This window comes from Periplaneta americana, chromosome 2 (assembly GCF_040183065.1).
Source record: "Periplaneta americana isolate PAMFEO1 chromosome 2, P.americana_PAMFEO1_priV1, whole genome shotgun sequence".
Lineage (NCBI taxonomy): Eukaryota > Metazoa > Arthropoda > Insecta > Blattodea > Blattidae > Periplaneta > Periplaneta americana.
The window spans coordinates 28,537,864-28,558,229 of record NC_091118.1 but is presented as its reverse complement, the minus strand read 5'-3'; the positions used below and the strand labels follow the sequence as shown (position 1 = coordinate 28,558,229).

Here is a 20,366-nt window from a genome sequence, read left to right as displayed (position 1 = left end):
CTCTTCTCACTTTATAGATCTCTTGGATATGGAACAACAAGTTTTGATGGAGAAATCGTTGCAATAAGTGAAAGTGTCAGGAATCTTCTATGCCATATCAATAAATTTAAGAATGCAGTTATATTGTCAGACTCCAAAGCAGCTATTCTATTAATAGTCTCTAAACACACACCTTCATCTCAAACAGCAGAAATAACTAAAATGCTCTCTCAATTAATATCACTCAATAAAAGAATTGTATTCCAATGGATACCATCCCATTGTGGAATCCTGGGAAACGAGAATGCGGATGCTTTAGCAAAGAAGGGCAGCACTGCTACTTACAGATCTGTTACTAAATCTATGTATTACTCTGTGAAAAGATTTATTAAATCTATATACTTAGATTTCAACAAACAAAATTTGATAACACAATCCCAAGGGAAAAAATGGAACTCTCTGCATCATAATCCATAGTTAATTCCCGATTTACCACGAAAATCGTCAGTAGCTGCATTTAGATTGGCAACAGGCCATGATTGTTTGGCCAAACACCTGCATAGAATTGGAATATATCAGTCCCCTAACTGTCCATTGTGCACCTCAAACCAAGAAATGGATTCGGAACACCTCAAAATCTGTGCTTCAGTGGCTGACCATGATAATATCTTTGAAAAATATTGGAGTGCAAGAGGTCAAATGACTTTATTGTCAAATGCCTGGCATTAAAAAACAACAACAACATTTTCAACTTTTAGATCAAAAACATCTGGGCCCTAATTGTTACCATTCTCATTATCAGCATCATCTTTCCATCTTCTTTGTATGCAATACCATTACCACTAAGTCATCGCCATTATCAACATTATCAATGTAAATAATATAATCATCACCACCATTAGTGACAGCACCATCATTACCACAGTCACCATAATTGTAAGCATTAATACCATTATCATTGTTAGGAATTTCATCATCACTACCATTGGGATTGTAAGCAGTATCATGGTTGCAGTCATGTTGGACCTGGTGATTTTGGAAGGTTTCCTTGTCGGAATGGTTTTGGGACTGTTTTTTTTTTGGGGTTGCTCGTGTTTGCCCACTGTTATTTTTCCATTTGTGCACTTTCACCCCACACTGCCTTCTGAGCAAGTGTTTGGTTATGTCAGCCAGCACTGTATTGCATCCTCTGGCACAGGTGAAAAGATTAACAAAAAGAACCGTACTATGTTCATATTGTAATATTGTAGAATGGAGAAACTGAAGTTAATATTGATAATTATTACTAAGACTTCTGTAGCATTAACCTTTTGAATGTTGTCATATCTTGAAATCTTTCAAATTTATGTCCCTCCACTAGCAGTACAGTATATATCCCGTAAATAATCTAAAAGGGAGATCACGACCTGAAAATGCCATGTTTTAATAAAGTCTGTAACAAATTGGGTCTGAAGATAGCTTCCAACACACCTACAGTATGTTATAGACATACATGGCTAGCCATTTTGCCAAAAATTACTTTTTAAAATAATTTTTGGCAAAATGGCAATCCAGTCCATCAGCTCAACTACATCCCCTAAAATGGAAAAAATAAAAGAAATTAATTGCATAGTAAAACATATTCAAATGCTAAATAAAAAAGTGGTCTTCCAATGGATCCCGGCCCACTGTGGACTGAACAGTAACGAGAAAGCAGATATGTTAGCAAAGAAAGGAACTAAAATCAACTTAAAAACAAATTTCAAGTTCCCATATGAATCAATAAAACGAGTCATAAAAAGAATAAGTAACAGCGAACAAGCAAAACATCAAAATTCAAAATGGAAAGAATCATTCAAAGATCCAAAACTAATTCCTGATCTACCTCGAAAATCTGCCGTGGCCATGTTTAGATTGATTACTGGTCATGACTGCCTCAGTAAACACCTCCATCGTATTGGAGTACTGAATTCACCTAAATGCTTACTGTGCACCAGAGAAGAGGACATGGAGATGGAGCACCTGGCTAATTGTGAAACTCTTAGGACATTTGTGGACCTTCCATCAAAATATTGGGAAGCAAGAAGGATGATGACTTCATTGTTAAATCCAGAGCATTAGATACACACACACTTTTTAAAATAAACACTGCTTACATTGAACATATTCAAATATCTTCTAATACAGTAGTCCATGAATTACAGTCCTTTAAGGGCCCAGACTGGCCAGCCAGCTGCTGGCCTCACATCCATGTGCCAAAGCAGAGGTGGAAGATCATCCAACCAGAATGGAGGTATCATGTGGTTAGCATGATCATTCCCCCCCCCCCGCCCCCCAACTGTAATAGCTGGCTTTTGTAACTGGATTTGGCTACCTATCGTAGATTCCCAAGTGCATCACAATGCTAGGTGAGCACCAGTCCCATACCCTGGCCGAAATTTTACGAGAAAATTTCTTCTCTCATGAGGACTCAAACCAGGCATATTCTCCTTAACACAAGTCCTATGCAGAATGCCTTAGACCACAACGCTATGGTACAGGACTCCAATACAATACTTACTTACAAATGTCTTTTACAGAACCCGGAGGTTCATTGCCATCCTCACATAAGTCCGTCATTGGTCCCTATTCTGAGCAAGATTAATCCAGTCTCTACCATCATATCCCACCTCTTTCGAATCCATTGTAATACTGGGTGTTCAGTTCAAAGTGTGTCATGGCTCGCTGTATGCCGTCATGTGGCTAGCCAATGAGCCTAGACAATTCAATCTTCCTACACTTCCGCAGAGGTGTATTACCTATGTGTCAGAGAAGTTGCATAGCAAGTACGGCGTTCATTTTGAAGAGTACTTCCTGATATGTACAGTAACGCTGGTAGTGGCAGGAATGTGAACTGTTTGGAAACATGTACTGAGGTGGGTTTTTTTCTTACTGTCAAGATATGAGGAGAGGGTTAAGACGATTACTTACGTATTTGTTGGCATTAACATCGACGGTCAACATAAACACGGAGCATTTGATTTGTATTGTGGAATGTTGCCGTACGCAACCGATGATAACAAATACCCTGCGTACGACTTGGCCGCGCAAAACACAGTTCGAAAGAGGTTATGGTAGCACACAGAGCGTACAGACCGCCATCTGTTGCTACGATGTTCAAGTTATACCGTACACGTTCTTAAGTTCAGATTGAACGCCTTGATTAATAGGCAACTTCTCTGACATAAAAGCTGAAACTCGCTTCAAATCGCTGACTCACAACAGTGACGTCATGACACACTTTGAAATGAACTCCCAGTATTATTCTCCCATCTACATCTTGGCCTCCCAAAGGTCTTTTTCCCTCATCTCCCAACTAACACACTGTATTCATTTTTGGATTTACCTATATGTGCTACATGCCCTCTAATGTCAAATGTCTGGATTTAATGTTCCTAATTATGTCAGGTGAAGAATACAATGTGTGCAGTTCTGTGTTGTGTAACTTTCTCCATTCTTCTGTAACTTCATCCATCTTAGCCCCAAATATTTTCCTAACTATACAAGTTAAAATATAGCATTTCCAGGTTGAGATGTCCTCTTGCGACCTAAATTTTTCCAGTTTGTATTCTCCAACTGTTCTAGTAAATGACTCTACGCCCTCATTTCGTATTTCTAGAAGGTAGCCAATGTAACATTCTGTATTGATACTGTGAAACATACTACAAAGTGAGCAGCTGGTGGAGATATCTGGTAAGTAGTGCTTGCATCTCTTTCAGAATAGAGGCTACACCTTTGCTTCTTATTGGCGCTCGGAGACCTGTTGTCTGCGGAGGATGATCCAGGTAAGAGTTTTTGAGTGTGTCGATCATTTTTAAATTCCATGCATCCCATTTCCACAAGACTTTTGGTAAGTCTGTAAGAATAGTGTCCAGAATATTTTTTACTAATATTTAAAATAAGGATATTCTTGATTGATTGATCAGACAACTTACTTTTGCTAAGTATATCATGTCCACCATCCTCACTATTCCTCTCCACCCACACTCACTAAAAATTGATTTTGAAAATTTTAATTCTTTATCCATTTGTAAATCATTATTGTTGTAACTAAGATCATATTATGGTCTTTTAAATATGTTTCTATCATGTATTATGATAAACATTAACTTAGTATTTACTGTGGAAGAGAAACATTAGATATTTTTAAAATGCATGTTTAACTACTAACATTTTAGACCTTTTCTGTTTCCACATACTTAGTTTATAGACATCCATTATTTCCTTTCAGATGAGAGACATTCTAAGGTTGGGTAAGGCATCGCAACACGATTATAATATTATATTTACTCTCGTAATAGACGCACTCTTTCCCATAATTTTTAGATTAAAAATCCACGTGCGTATTATATGCGAGAAAAAAATTTTAGGAGAAGAAATCATAACTACCTAATTAGTTTGAATGCACCCCAAAAATGAATGCAGTTGACAATTTTAGAAAGCACGTAACGATTTTCCGAGATTTGTTCATTATGTATCTTTATGTTCAGGCCATAAGCATTATTGAATCACTATTTGTTAAAAGGGCGAAAGTCCAAAAATACAAAATTTACAAAAAGACTGTCAAGGACATCCGCACTTTTAACATAAATTATAAAATGTTATGTTGCAGTTTAACCATTTTTATTGGGTTTTTTAAAGTTCTTTTAACATAAATTGATGCATCTGTGGTAATAGAACACATTTCAATAAAAAAATGAATTAAAAAAAAAAGTGACTTCTGCCCTTTTAACAAATAGTGATTCTATTAAGCTATGGGTGAATGTCCACTTTCCCTAAAATATTGAACTCTAGGAGAGAATAAAGGTGTGACTGCACACTATCATATTTATTTATTTTATGACTTAAGTGCGTGAAATTATTGAAACAAAGTTTTACCCAATTGAAGCATTGCACAGTGGGACGGATTGCGATTCTAGCCGGAACAAAATCTAATATTGATAAATTCCTTTCGAATCGTTGAAAATACCAAAATGAAGGTAAATTATTGTGACATTTGATGAAATATTTGTATGAGAATTATTATTTTAGTATAGAATGCCTATTTATTAAAAACGATCGTACAGTAATAGAAATTGCATACAACTAATGCAAATAAAAAATTAAAGTAAATAGAAATTATTTTACAGATTACTGTGAAGAGAAAAGTAATATATGTAGTAAATTTTATGACTCATGTTTAGAAATCTGAAGCGTCTGTTGTATCTCCAGTAGTGTCGGATCTGCTAGCGCTACTGTCGTCCTCATCTCGAGGCTGCAGTTGAGCAGTGCTGTTGTTGGCACTCACAGGTGGTATTTGTAGTAGTTTAATTACCTCAAATTACATTTTTGATTTTCTTGTATTTGGATGTCGATTGATCTGGGATTTGATGGGATCAGAAGATACTAACAACATGTGTAGGACATCATCTAAGTTTCTCTCACGAGGACACTTCCTAGCGTGGTCTAACCTGTACTTTTGTAAATGTTTGTGTCTTGGCTCTTGAGCATCTTCAGATAACATCCCAATAGGAAGTATCGCAGTTTCTGCAATTTTTCCTACATGTATAAGTATCTTATGCACGCTAGATGGCATGGATATATCTATTGTACATATAAATGGGCTGTATCATTGGTGTACTTCTCAAACGCCTCAATATACTGTATATTGAATATCCACATGAAATGGTGCATAAAATTACAGAAAATCTATGAATGAGGTCTTACTAATGGCCGTAATATTGGCTGTAATTTGTGGGTTTTCAAAAAAACCAACGTGCTATATTGCCATCATTTGATGTCCCAGGGCCACCAGATTTCGGTTTGTCAATAAGAAGATCTAATTGTGAGCGAAATCTAGAAATAAGCCCCTGTTTTCTAGCTTCAAAAATATCTTTGTTGTTGCCTCTGACCTGCCAAGAACAATGTTTTTTAGAAAATAATCCTTTTTATGGAACACTGCATCCAATGTCTGTTAAAATTACTTCGAATATTTTTCAAAATATTATGAATGCACTTCCCACTATTAGAATCACATGTTTCAATACATAATTTGTTCAAAACATATCTATATAGTTAATCCAAGTCGCTACTTTTATTGGCAAGTATTGGAAATAGATCACAGCACGAAATCACTGGTAGCGGTTCCAAGTCTGAAAAAAATTAACCACATGCAGAGCAGTCAGTAGGAGCAAATAAAACTACGTCAGTCTTAAAGTGCACACTTAAACCTACATTCTGACATAAAAATAAATGTGACTCTGCATGACTCTCCTATTATAAGTCAATGTTTACTTTGAGAAATAGTTTTAAAAAATCGCATTTCCCGCCGTTAAGTTAGCATGCCATTTCTAAAAATTCAAAGTTATTATGAACATAAAATTTATATAATAATTATCTACCAACCTTGTTCTTCAATTTCCATTTCAGAATCACAAAATGTTTCACTCCCAGATCACAGAAAACAAGCTTGCTTCTTACACTATTTCAGCGCGGCTGAGCAATAAAACTGGTTACGGAGGGGAATCCTCGTCAACATCATTGTGTAACGTCCGTATGTTTAGTGTCAAAGCTTCTTTCTCATAGATAAGCATTCTGTGATTCATTAGCAACTACTTGAGATAGGACACGCTTAAAAATGAGAACATGTGAAAATTGATTTTGTTCCAGCTAGAATCGCAATCCGTCCCACTGTGCACTGGGCCGATATGTTACAATTTTTCAAAATCGACTTTTTAATAGAATAATGCTCTATATAGTCATACACAGCTAGCACAAAAGTGTTTTTCAATATCTGTACCAGAGGTGCTTCTACACAAGTTACAACCATGGATTTCTTGGTTGGAACAACAGTCTACGATGTAACATTTTTATTCCTTCCGAACAGTTAGGAGATTGTAACATAGACCGTTATTCGACCCAATGCTTCAGTTAGGTTTTCCACCTTCTTTCTCAAATAACAAGCATGGAAAACAGTACAAACAATTGGTCGCCTCACAGCTGCAAATCCATGCATTTCTTTCATGAACATGACACTCAAATTCTATTTTAAAATCTTTGCTTTTGGATTTTATTACCTGCACAATATTGATTGAGATGTTGGTCTACTGCTTTGTTTTAATTCTAACTTTTTATCCAATGATAAGTTAGAAAATAACAGTTTTTTAACTTGCTAACTTTACTAGCCATCCTCGCTGGGTGCCTGTGCACAAAATTCATGTGCACACACAGTAGCTTATAGGGAAGCTACCCCCACCATCTCACTTGTAAGAGTCAGCCAGTCTTTCTCCCACTGATGTGTCATAGCACGTGCTCCTAAGCAGACGACAAATACAATCTTTCTGCCGCAGTGCAAGAATGTTTATTCTTTATTTTAGAGTGCTTAATCTTAATAATTATACGTATATATATTTATTCTACTATATTTTTACTGGGGGTTCAAGTAGTCTAATAGAGTAACCGCCACTGTCTACAACTGAATACAAATAAAGCAAAAACTAGGTATACTTCGTGAAGGTAACACTACCACTGTTCTGTCCAACATTACGATTGTGTATTACCACAGGTAACAATTGGAAGCAGGGATTTTCTTCCCTAAATATTACTGTAAAAAATTGGGGTGCGTACATTATGCGATGGCATCTATTACACGAGTAAATACGGTATTTAAAAAAAAGTAACTGGAAAAGTAACTGTGCTTTGATAGCTGTAACTGTAATTGTAACTTTGTTACTTTTTTGATGAGTAACTGTAACTAGTTACTTTTAAAAAGTAACGTACCCAACTGTGCAAGCATTTCACTTTTTTCTTTGTTCAGAAAACATTGCGTCATTAAATGTCACTTTCCTTATAATGGATCAGTGTAGTTACCAGTAAGTCTGTGGAGTAATTCATAGCAAAGTTAGGGAAGTTATTAAAGAGAACAGATTCTTCCATTTGCATCTGCAATATTCAACTTAGAAAGTTCTATACTTATAAGTGGACATTTTCCTACTTGATAGTTTTTTTAATAGTTGACATGCCCTATATATTTTTTATATATTTTAAAATAGATTCTACTATCTTTAAGTGCATATAAACAATACATAACTATTAAAAAGGTTTGTATTGCAAATAATGTATTTTAGTCCTCCTTTAGATGAAAATCTGAAAATGGGCGTATGTCACAGCTCTAAGCAAACAACAGCTACAATCTAGACCAGGCATGTCAGAAATCAGACACTGAAAGTGCAGTATATGTGCGCGGAATGCCGGTCTGTGCAGATTGCGTCATTCACGTGCTGCTCTTACCAGTTCTTAGTGGAGGGATGTACAAGAATCTATTCTGCGCTTCTAGTGTTCAATTAAATTGACATTTGGACATTATAATCATACTTAGCAGAAGGAAAAAAAAAAAACAAATTATTGTCAGTGTCTATATTTGACAATACACAAGAAACAATAGACTTACTTAGTTACAATTCACAAAGCAGTTGTTTGTAAAGAATCATTTATTTACACGATTTGTATACAGTATTTGAAAAAAAAAATAAATATTGCAGTAATTTCGAAACAACAAAAAACGAACACAGTATTTAATTTTACCCATACATAGTAGGTACTGGTTATTTCAAAGTAATACTCTTTCATTGTTCCTCAAGCATTATTGGGACCATTGGTGCACAAATGTTAAAGAAAATATTTTACTCCCAAGTACATGCAATAGGCTTTTACATTGGAATCATTTCCTTGCTGTATATTAATATAAATTCACATTATTATTAATAAATTGGATAAGTTAAGCTTGACTTTAAATTTATATATAGTTTATTTGGAAAACGTTGAGCAAGTATCAGCAAGTTGGGAGCGTTACTGAATTGAGTTGAAAGAGTAGTTCACAAGCTGTGAAGCGAGGATATTTTCTTTATGTCAGGTTTAAAGATTTATTAATGTAAGTATATTAAGATAACATAGTAACGTTAGATGGAAAATTCGCCATTATGTATTATTTTTCAAGAAAATGTTTTTGCTTTACAAATAGTTGCTTTCTTCCTTCCCTTACAACCTCAAGACCCTCATATGTATTCTTCACTCAATATTCTCATCACTTATCAGCTTATCAAATAAAAGTTGTACTGTAAGTCGTCTAACCATTCATGGCTGTGTTAGTATAGACTCCAAAACAACATCATTATCATGTTTGTCTTGCCATGAGAGTACTAATTAAGAAATAAGAGCTGGCAAATATCATATTTTGAGAACTTTATTAATCTGATTTAAATTCATACATCGCTATTAGGTCCACATGATATGATGAAAGCCTTTCATTTTAAAATAATTACTGTTGGCTGAGGAAAACATCATAACAGTTATGTTATATGATTCGTGATTTCTCTTCTTCGTTATATCTGTGGACTCCTCGCTTTATTTTTCATAACGCATTCACAATCACAGCTCAATGAGCACACCCGTACTGATCTGTGTTACTGAAACCAAAGCTGTTCTGCTACTGCAGGTAATGTACAGCCCTGTCGCGTTCCCCTCCAAGCCGATTCACTCCCTCCAGATAGGGGAATAGGAACTGCACATTGCATAGAGACCAGTGCACAATGTGTGTGACTGCACAATGTGCAGGGTTTTGACATACCTGATCTAGACTGTGCTGCATTTGTTTATTATTCTTGTATCCCAAACCGTAACAGTAAATAAATAAAGTATCCAGGAAGGCACAGTCTGATAATCTACTACATACTTATTTACTTACTTACGGCTTGTAGAGAACTAGAGAATCTAGAAACAGACGAGCTAACTAAGAAGCTGACTGACTCTCTGAGCTAGCTTTCTTGACAGATATCACAAGCCATTTAAATGAGCTACATTTGAAACTCCAAGGAAAGGTTCCGCCTTTGCTTATCATACAATTAAAATGATGAAACTAATAAATCATATTTTCATTAACGTTTTCGGTACCTATGTACCATCTTCAGATGTATATATATAATGCTAATTGATAACCAAGCCTCTAGGTGCATGTGTCATAAACTTAAAAAATCAGTGTTTTTGTGCGTATTGTGTTATATCGATGAAGTGTTGCCATGATTGGAACATACTATCAGAATTAAAATTAAATTAAATGTTTCAGTCAATATTTAAAACACTATTTAAAGCACTATTTAAAACTGTTTAAAAACACATGGTTTGTGCATCACTTTAAATATATGCAGTTGGAGATCACTTGTTGTGCGGTGTTTGACAACCTTCAATTTGTTCTAACAATACATCTATGGGTACAAATTACAGCAATACCATTAACTATCATAGAAGTGCCACAACATCACTTTCAACATAGCCATGTTAACGATACCACGTCTAGCTCAACGCCAATAAACAAGATCACCACAACTGCCGCATTCAACTTCACATCGGCAAACACCGCACAACAAGTGATCTCCAACTGCATATATTTAAAGTGATGCACAAACCATGTGTTTTTAAACAGTTTTAAATAGTGCTTTAAATAGTGTTTTAAATATTGACTGAAACATTTAATTTAATTTTAATTCTGATAGTATGTTCCAATCATGGCAACACTTCATCGATATAACACAATACGCACAAAAACACTGATTTCTTAAGTTTATGACACATGCACCTAGAGGCTTGGTTATCAATTAGCATTATATATATATACATCTGAAGATGGTACATAGGTACCGAAAACGTTAATGAAAATATGATTTATTAGTTTCATCATTTTAATTGTATGATAAGCAAAGGCGGAACACACACACATAATTATAGTCAAATTGTGATAGCTTATCGGTATACCTTCAATATGAAATCCAAGGAAAGGATAACACTGTCCCAACCCTGTATGTCCATGTAACTGGCTTTTGAAAGAAAATTGACACTTTCAAAATAAGCTTGGGGAAAAAACAATTTGGCTCATATCCCTTTATGCTTGGAATCATCCACTAAAAACTGTGAAATGTATAGTTTTGCAAGCTTTGCATGAAACATTAACATGATCCAGGTATAACATAGTGCAAGATTTAGAATTTGATGAACGTGATTTTTTAAAATGTTTACCTCATTTAATTTATAATTTTACAGGGAAGATTTTTATCATTGCATGTTTAGTCCATATTATTGATGTTCTTCCCGCATACCTAGAAAGAAAGTAAAATTAATATTATAAATAAAATTGACAGGGAACTGAAGGAATTCCCAACATTGTATGAAACATCTATTCTTGTATTAAAGCAATGAAACACAATATGTACTTCCTTTAACAGGTTTACACTTCGTTTTCTTACACTGTAATTAAGGAAGCCAGTATCAGAACATAGACGCATATAAGAGGTTACTTGGATGGTCTTCGAGAGAGATGCTTTCTATAGGAATGTGTATGACTCACTTGCCCACTCTAAATACAACAGTTTTTTTTTTTTATAGAATAATTATACCCAACTAGGAGAAGTATTCATTAAAAGTGTTATGATTGGCTGTATGAGACGCATTCTATTAGAGCAGTCTCTAGAAGAAGTCGTAGAAGTAATGTTGTCAATGTTTGAAAAGTTGTAGAATTGTTAATGGAGGGAAATCTCTCATTCTGTCACTTAATTATCCCTCCATCTAATCCAACCTAACCTTCTCACAGTGCTCGTCTATTGCCCTTATGGTCCAGGGAAACTACTCGTCTTTATTTACTACTTACACAGACCTTTATTATACTTTGGTCCAGGGACAATACTCGTTTTTATTTACACGAATTTTCATTATATTTTTGGTCCAGGGAAAATACTCTTTTTATTTACTGTAAACTATATGGAAGAAAATTACTATGGTGAATATTACCAGCACTGCAGTGCTTGCTTTTCATTGGATATGCTAACATACAACTTTTTCATGTGTCGCAGGTTTCATGGTCATACGGTGTAAGAAAACAAAGTATAACAATTTAACATTATAGTGTATTTTATCTGATATTCATGTATATGCATGTATTTCCCTGATTATTGTGTGGAAAACTTCGAGGCATATTAAATACAAAATGGAGCAAGGTGGATTATGTGGAAAACGTTTGGAAAGAAATTCTGTTTTCATTGTACCACGAGTGACATTCGAGTAAACTTCATGTTAAAATTTTGCAAACATAGACTTTTCACATCAAAATTATGGATGTTGCGGAATTATTAGGGGTGTGATTTTATGGTCATTATTTTACCCTGATTTCGGTGATTAGAATGGTTTAAATTCGGTGAATATTTCGAAAAAAAGCAAGCAATTTCGTGCGTATTTCACACCATAAAGAAACTTAAAAAAATAATAAAATAACTTTTTTTAAAATTATTATTGGAACAATCCCTTTGAAAATAAAGTGTGGCTTTGGACTATCTCATTCACATTTGTTTGCATCATTAATTAAATTCATTATTCAATTCCTTTCGACTGTGAGAGTGTGACATCACTGCCTTCTTGATCTCACAAAGGCAATTGTTGTGGAAAAGAGAAATAACCATTATCTGTTTGTGCTGCTCCCTGGAAGTAGTCCCTGAAACTAAGCATACATTCTTGTCAGATGCCATGTACTTCTATTAGAAGAATGGCGTATTTCTTTAAATCCAGAAAAATGTCAGTCAATAATTTTCTCCAAGTGTTTAAAAAGACCTCGTGACAAAATAAAAATATGCAATCAAGAAATTCAATACAGTGACCATGTAAAATATCTTGGTATTACTCTTGATAACAAGTTGTTATGGCACAAGCACATAAAATCTGTAACAACTAAGAGCTCTCTTAGAATATCTCATCTTTACCCCCTGTTCAAATCTCCTGTTCTCAGTCTAGAAGAAAAGTTATGCTCTACAAAATGCTGATTTTACCCTCCTAACTTACGTTGCCCCAGCTTGGTGTTATAATCCAAAAACAGTCTTTCAACCTCTTCAAATTGTTCAAAATAAAGTGCTCCGAATAATACATAATTCAGACTGGTACAGAACAAATGCACAAATACACTTTGATTTGGACATGACATTTCTGAAAGACTCATTATGTGAACAAGTTAAGAAGTTTTATAACAGTGCAAATTCAAGTGAAAATCCATTCATCAAGCGTCTTGGCCAATACAATGCAAACTTCTACAAGAAGCACAGAACACCAAAATCTTTTTTAAGTGAATAACATGCACTTTTCCACAACCTCTGACTTCCTAACATCTACACTAATGTCTCTGTGCCCAATTGTTTTGACAGCTGGACATGAACAATATTTGTGCATTATTATTTGAATTTACAGTAAAATATGAAAAGGCAGAACACATATTTGTTTTGGAAATTTATCAATAAATTGCAGAATGTGGAAAAAAAAAAAAAAAAAAAAAAAAAAAAAAGCCATAAGCATGTAATGCTGAGAGATCAAATATGTAGAAATGTTCACGTATATTTTATGAACTACGAAAATTTTCACGTTTTATTTGAAAGAAAGAATGATTTTTCATGTGAATTCTCAATTAAACCTTTTTTTTTTTTTTTTTTAAATATCGTGATTATGAAGTAATTTCGTTGATTTCTGTGTATTTCGCAACAATTCACGGATATATCTCACTTAATTTTGTACTTTAATTAAAGGATTTGCATTTTCCATGCATAAAATTAAGTTTTTAACACATTTCGCATATATCATTAGTAACAAAAGTCACACCTCTAGAAATTATAATTATTTAATTAATTTATTTAATTTTAAAATAAAACCTAAAAAGTGTGCTCTGCACTGTTTATTCAGAAGATGAAGTCCGTCTTGTGATGGCTCTTCTGAGGTGACCTATGGAGCTGTAAACTGAAGATCCTGTATAATAGTTGTAATTTTAGTGCCTTTGTGTGGCAGGTTCTATTCAGGCTGAACTTCATGACTGTCACCCTGTGTCTGTGTATGAATCGCCCATACCAGTTCTACTACTTTGTACCACTGGTGTCGTTCTGGTTCCTCATGGTGTACCTGGTGCTGGCGCTACCACCGCAGGTCACAGCGGCCTCGTCAGAGAGCAACCCTTTGCAGTATCTCTATCTTGTACTCAAATTCGTTGGCCTCTTCAGTGTCATCACAATCCTCTACATGTCTGAGGTAACACAATAGTGTGAACACTATAGTTATAGCAAGATGTGTTGTACCCAGGGGTGGCCCGTCCATGAGAGCTGCGGAGCTGCAGCACTCCCTGCTTTGACAGGAAAATAAAAATAATATTTATTTTAATTTGTAGAAAAATTGTTACAGCTTTTATTGGTAAATTGCTTTATATTTCATCTGGCCGGGAATATGTACTATTATCTTATGCATAATCTTTTTGCGCGTCGACTGTATTGGAATTGACACTGCATTCAAAGTCGTCCTGGGATCTGCAGGGTGGGCAGCTCATAGAGAGTGTGTCTTGCATGGTCAGGGGGTAGGGAGGTGAAGGGAAGCAGAGGGAAACTGCCGCTGTTTAAAACCCATATTTCGCTGCAGTGGCTTGCAGAGCCAGACCACAAGGGAAGATTTTCCTCCCCTCCCACACCGCTATTGTAATGCTACGTCAAATGGATTCTCTATTCCCTTGAAACTTAATGACAACATTTTTATTTTCTCTTCACATACTTATTTTGTAGAATCTTATCGAGTTAATATAACGAAATTAATATTCTCTTTTGCCTTATTATTACGTATGTATCCAGCCTCCAGCAGAACCTAATATTTGCTTTAACTCAAAATGATTGTACGAGTATAATCCTTTTGATATAGCACGTTAAATACGAAAGAGACTTCTTTTCCAGTTTTAGAAAATTGTTGACCATCAGTATATCTGAGTGTTGCTTTGGTGTGATGTTTTAGTACCGTAACTTAACCAGTGCAGATGTGCAAGCATGAGTGTGTGTGAATTACAGAATATTAATTTTATTTTTCTCAACTTTCCCTTGCGGAGAAAATTGATGTAATGAAGTGAAATTAGGGAGTCGTTCGTTACCCAACTTAAATCTTACTCAAGCTTCATCCAGCCGAAATAGTGCATATATGTAAGGAAGTATAACAATGAAATTTACGCTAACCATTTGTGGTTGCCTCCTCTTCGGTGGTGATACTTCATAGACTAGGAGTGGTGTGACAGATTTAGGACATTTGCCCCTAAAATTATAAAGCACGAATCTTCGCAATCTCGCCTGAAAAATGTTGTTTCATTGGCTATGTTAGGTAAAACTAATATTGCTGTGCAATTAAGTGAAGCGAACAGAACAAACATTCTCAAATGTAATCAAGAAGTCAGGAAAAATCGTGAAATTATTTTAAAAAATATTGATTGTATCAAATTTTGTAGTCAATATGAACTTCCCCTTAGGGGACATGATGAAAAAACGATTCGAAGAACACTGGTGTATTTCGTGGGTTGCTACAGTCCGTGAGTAATCTAAACGAGCCTCTCAAAAATCATTTGGAACATGCCACTGTTTAAAGGTAATTCTAAGACAATTCAGAATGAATTGGTAGATTGCAAATTGAGTGTCTACCGATCAGAATTTCAGACTTAAATCGATGGTATTAGTTTTTTTTTTTAGCGATTAGCAAATTATACCACAGACATCTCCCAACTAAGTGAGAAAGTTTTGGTTTTTCGATATGTAGTGCATTTATTTTTGTCCTATACTTATTAGTAAAGGTATCAAGAAGTGAAATTTATATGTACCAAAATCTACTGCAGCTCTCCCAATCCACAAGTTCACTGGTTGTAACTATGAACCTAGGGTAAAGTTTCGGTTATTGTTAATTTGCTTCATACATTTGTGATGGTTATTAAAACAACGGTAATCAAAGCATTTAAACATGTTATAGAGATAGTTTCTTTTGAAAATGAAAACTAATCACAAATAAAACGTGTTAAGTGAAAAATAATAATATACATAGTCTCAAATTACACACTGTATAATAAGTAACTTAGTGCCCGATCCATATATCTTAATGTTGTCTATCTGCTGATATCTTCTTCTGCCCCACACTTTTCTCCCATTCACCATTCCTTGCAGTATGTCTTTCAGTAAGCAGTTTTTCCTCAGCCAGTGATCCAGCCAATTTCTTTTTCTCTTCCTGATCAGTTTCAGCATTATTCTTTTTTCACCCACTCTTTCTAGCACAGTTTCATTTCTTATTCTGTCTGTCCATTTCACACACTCCCTTTTTCTCCATATCCACTTTTCAAATGCTTCTAGTGGTTTCTTTTCACTTCGTCGTGATGTCCATGTTTCTGCTCCATACAATGCCACACTCTGTACAAAGCACTTCACTAGTCTCCTCCCTAGTTCTTTTTCTGAGGTCCGCCTCTTTTTCTATTAAAAGCTTCCTTTGCCATTGCTATCCTCCTTTTGACTTCCTGGCAGCAGCTCATGTTACTGCTTGTAGGATATCCTAAGTATTTGAAGCTGTCCATTTATTCTACTACTTCATTTCGAATTCACACGTTTACCTACTTTATATATGCATTTATAAAGCTTGAAATATTCCGTTGTCAGTCACGTGATTTTAGCCATTTGTAATGACTACAACAGCTGTATACTTCTCTCATCTTTTTGTGAAAACAAAGGTAGACCCAATAATCACTAGGAATGGGAGAAATCCAAGCCCTTTTTTCAAATACAGTAGCAGGCTTTTTCTTTCTGTAATATATTACAGATAGTATTCTTTTCAGGTTTTCTTTGAGAAAGTGTTTGTCACTCGGCCGTGGAAAGCCCTTTTTGTGACAACAGATGATGACATACATGAGTGGTGGTTTCGTTGGAAGCTAGACCGCTATAGGTGAGTACCACATGCATCATCAATTTGTTTCTAATACAGTGTACTAAGTCCGTAAAGTTGTGGTGGCATTTTAAATAGTTATGTAATTACAAAGTAGCTTTGAAAATCAAGGGAATTAAAAATTATAATGTTTACATCACATATTCATTATATATGAGGTCTCGCCTACCTCATTGAATATTACACGACTACTATGAAGTAGCCAATGTGTATTATCACCATTTAATACGAGTAAAATTCGTTCCGGCACCGGGAATCGAACCCAGGACCTCTCAGCTCTTTGCACTGAGTGCTCTTTCCATTTAAATATGCGCTCCTGCATGTATGACTTAGATTGTCTAAAGTGCAGGTAGTAAGGCCGTAAAACATTACGAGGGGAGTTTGGCCGGCACCGTGGATCGTGTCCCGGCATAGCTCAGTTGGAAAGAGCACTCAGCGCGTAGAGCTGAGAGGTCCCGGGTTCGATTCCCGGTGCCGGCACGAATTTTTCTCGTATTAAATGGTGATAATACACATTGGCTACTTCATAGTAGTCGTGTAATATTCAATGAGGTAGGCGAGACCTCATATATAATGAATATGTGATGTATTAACTGTTAGCAGTTGTCACAAACTGATGAATATGGCCATGAAAGTCATTTAAATATGCGATCCTGCATGTATGACTTACATTGTCTGAAGTGCAGGTAGTAAGGCCGTGAAACATTACGAGGGGAGTTCGGTCAGCACCATAGATCGTGTCCTGGCATAGCTCAGTTGGAAAGAGCATTCAGCGCGTAGAGCTGAGAGGTCCCGGGTTCGATTCCCGGTGCCGGAACGAATTTTTCTCGTATTAAATGGTGATAATTATGTTTACTTGAAAAATGATGAAATTATACCGAAAGTTGCTTTGAAAATGAAAGGAATTGAAACTGATAATGTTTTCTTCTTTCTTCTGAAAAATCTATTTAAATTCACAGCGGATTTTGGAGGTACAGCGATGATATACACCAGTGGGTCCTGTAATACATTTGTTTCCAAGCTGATTTTGGTATGTTAATTGTGTTCATTTTGTATGCAGTATATCATACGGGATGGTGTTCGCTGTGGCATACCTACTAGCACAGCGATACAACTTCCTGGATGACAACAACCACAGCAACCTGTTTTCGCCTGGCATTGCTCTGTCTGCTACTCTTGCATCCATCATAGGAATGGGCAGCTATACAACATTCTCTTTCCTGTGTCGAAACAAGCTGGAATGTAACGAAATCCACTCCTACACTGTTTTTGTGCCTGTAAGTAACTATTATCATTATTTTAATAATTGCCCACAATTGTTCCGTATCTTTTATTTTGGTGAGACTTCACCTACAATGAACCACATTTAGAAGCGCAATTTTATGTACAAACGTGGTTCTTGGAGCACAGTAAGGCAGTGTGGAAGATAAGAGGTGTATTCTGAGAAAGACATAAGGCCTGCCAATCTGGTCGAAATACATTCGACTCCCGACAGTTCGCTGTAATTAATACATGAACCTTCCGCGAAATATTGAACATCGGGAATTATCTGCAACATTTTTTTATTATAATTTAAAATCCAGTAAAAGTTACTATGACAGGTTTAGTCACTAAATTACGCTTCAAAATCAAGTGCAAATTGTGAAACAGTACAAAACATTTTAATATTATACAGTTGGATAGAATGTTAAAACAAGAAACACAAGTTTTACAAAATATTGTAACTTTAATTCAAAACAAGAATGTAACTTTTATTGTTACGACTATAACCACTTTCTATAATTGAATGTAAACACTCCCGTCAACAATGGGATTTCCACTCCACACAGTAACACAGTATTCGTTATTGCCCTCCACAGACGACAATGACAATTTACTTGGATTATTGAGAACAACAATGTACTGCTAATCTTAACTACCTCAGAACTGTCAGTTCTCAGTTCACAGTTCGTTTGCCTTGGCTAGTTCTTCTAGCTCATTCACTCGAGTTCACAGTATCTCGAACCCCAGACCTTCAGAGACAATCCACTGAACTTCGAACTCAGGTCCCCCAACTGCGGTCCACTGCACTCAAACTCAGAACTTCCAGCTCCCACAGTTACGGACACAACTCAAGTCGAACTCCGGTCTCGAAGCTGGCTTCACTGCTACACAAGACTGCCTTGCTGTCCAAAACTAGCAACGACTGCAACTAACTGCTCTAGTTCACTCGCGTGTCGTATTTATAACTAAACCATAGTTTCCCCGAGAGTACGATTTCGCGATCAATCTACAGAAGTCTAGAAGATGGCGCCTATCTAGACTTCTCAGGATTTCTCCCCTCTCCCTTCGTCACAGCACATGCCCCAGGAAGCAGATGCGCGCGCAACTTCATTTGCCGCGCCGAGCCACCGCCGACTTTGCCCTCCTTCTGCCTGTCGCGAGATCGTATCCCAGCTGTCACAATATTATAAGGCACTAGATTAACAAAAGTAATGTGGCATTTATTCACAAATTTCTTAAGAGGGAGGGCGAGAGCATAATGAAAACAGAAATTACAATGTTACTGTACTTCACACCCTTCCCTCGCCCAAAAGGATCGTGAAATAACTGCGAATTATGAGAAATTGACTATAGAAAAAACTTAAGTTGAAAGAGAAGACTGCAATGAACGATTGATGTGCGTAAATGTAGCCATGGGCTTCATCAGATCTGCTATCCTTGCTATCCTCTCAGCTACATCTCGGCCTCCCTTCCCTCCGGCCTCCCAATTAACACTCTATATGCATTTCTGGATTCACCCGTACGTGCTACATGCTCTGCCCATCTCACATGTCTTGAATTAATGTTCTTAATTATGTTAAGTGAAGAATACAATGCGTGCAGTTTTGCATTGTGTAACTTTCTCCATTCTCCTGTAACTTCATCCCTCTTAGCCCCAAATATTTTTCTAAGCACCTTATTCTTGAACATTCTTAACCTCTGTTCCTCTCTCAGAGTAAGAGTCCAAGTTTCACAACCATACAGAACAACTGGTAATATAAATGTTTTATAAATTCTAACTTCCAATTTTTTTTTCAAAGCAGACTAAATGACAAAAGCTTCTCAACCGAATAGTGGCAGGCATTTCCCATAATTATTCTGCATTTAATTCTCTTACAAGTGTAATTATATTTGTTACTATTGCTCCAAGGTATTTGAATTTTTCCACGTTTTCAAATCATCATCATCATCAGCCATACAGGTTATAGTCCCAGAAGGACTGTTACGGTTCACAAAAGCTTTCAGCCCATCTCTTCATTGGACGCCCAGTTGATCTCCTGCCTCTAGGTTGGTAATGCAGGATTGCATGAGGGATTCTATTCCTAGACATACGCCTCACATGCTGATGCCAGTTATCTTGATAGTGACAAATGTTTGCTAGTGTAGAGTTCATTTCCATTTCCTTTAAGATGTCTTCATTTCTTTTGTGGTCGCACTTAGTATAGCCAGCTGTTTGGCGCATGAATTTCATTTCACAAGCAGTGATTCTACTTGCGTTACATTTCCGTAGAGTCCATGCTTCACTTCCATAGCGCAGGACTGATCGTGCTAAGGTTTTACACAGATGACTGCGG

The 20,366-nt window shown here is 36.0% G+C and overlaps 1 protein-coding gene across 2 annotated transcripts in view; it reads left to right on the top strand.

The window, feature by feature from the left end:
- The window catches only part of LOC138691318 (N-acetylneuraminate (7)9-O-acetyltransferase), a 64,220-nt gene that overhangs the window by 27,897 nt on the left and 15,957 nt on the right, over positions 1-20,366 (top strand). Inside the window, exons 11-14 of one of the 2 annotated variants that reach the window (XM_069813192.1) lie at positions 3,717-3,782; positions 13,840-14,076; positions 16,664-16,770; positions 17,831-18,047. In XM_069813192.1, the coding sequence (XP_069669293.1) occupies positions 3,717-3,782; positions 13,840-14,076; positions 16,664-16,770; positions 17,831-18,047 (627 nt within the window). The remainder of the gene's footprint in view (positions 1-3,716; positions 3,783-13,839; positions 14,077-16,663; positions 16,771-17,830; positions 18,048-20,366) is intronic. The other variant, XM_069813202.1, reaches the window with a different exon arrangement.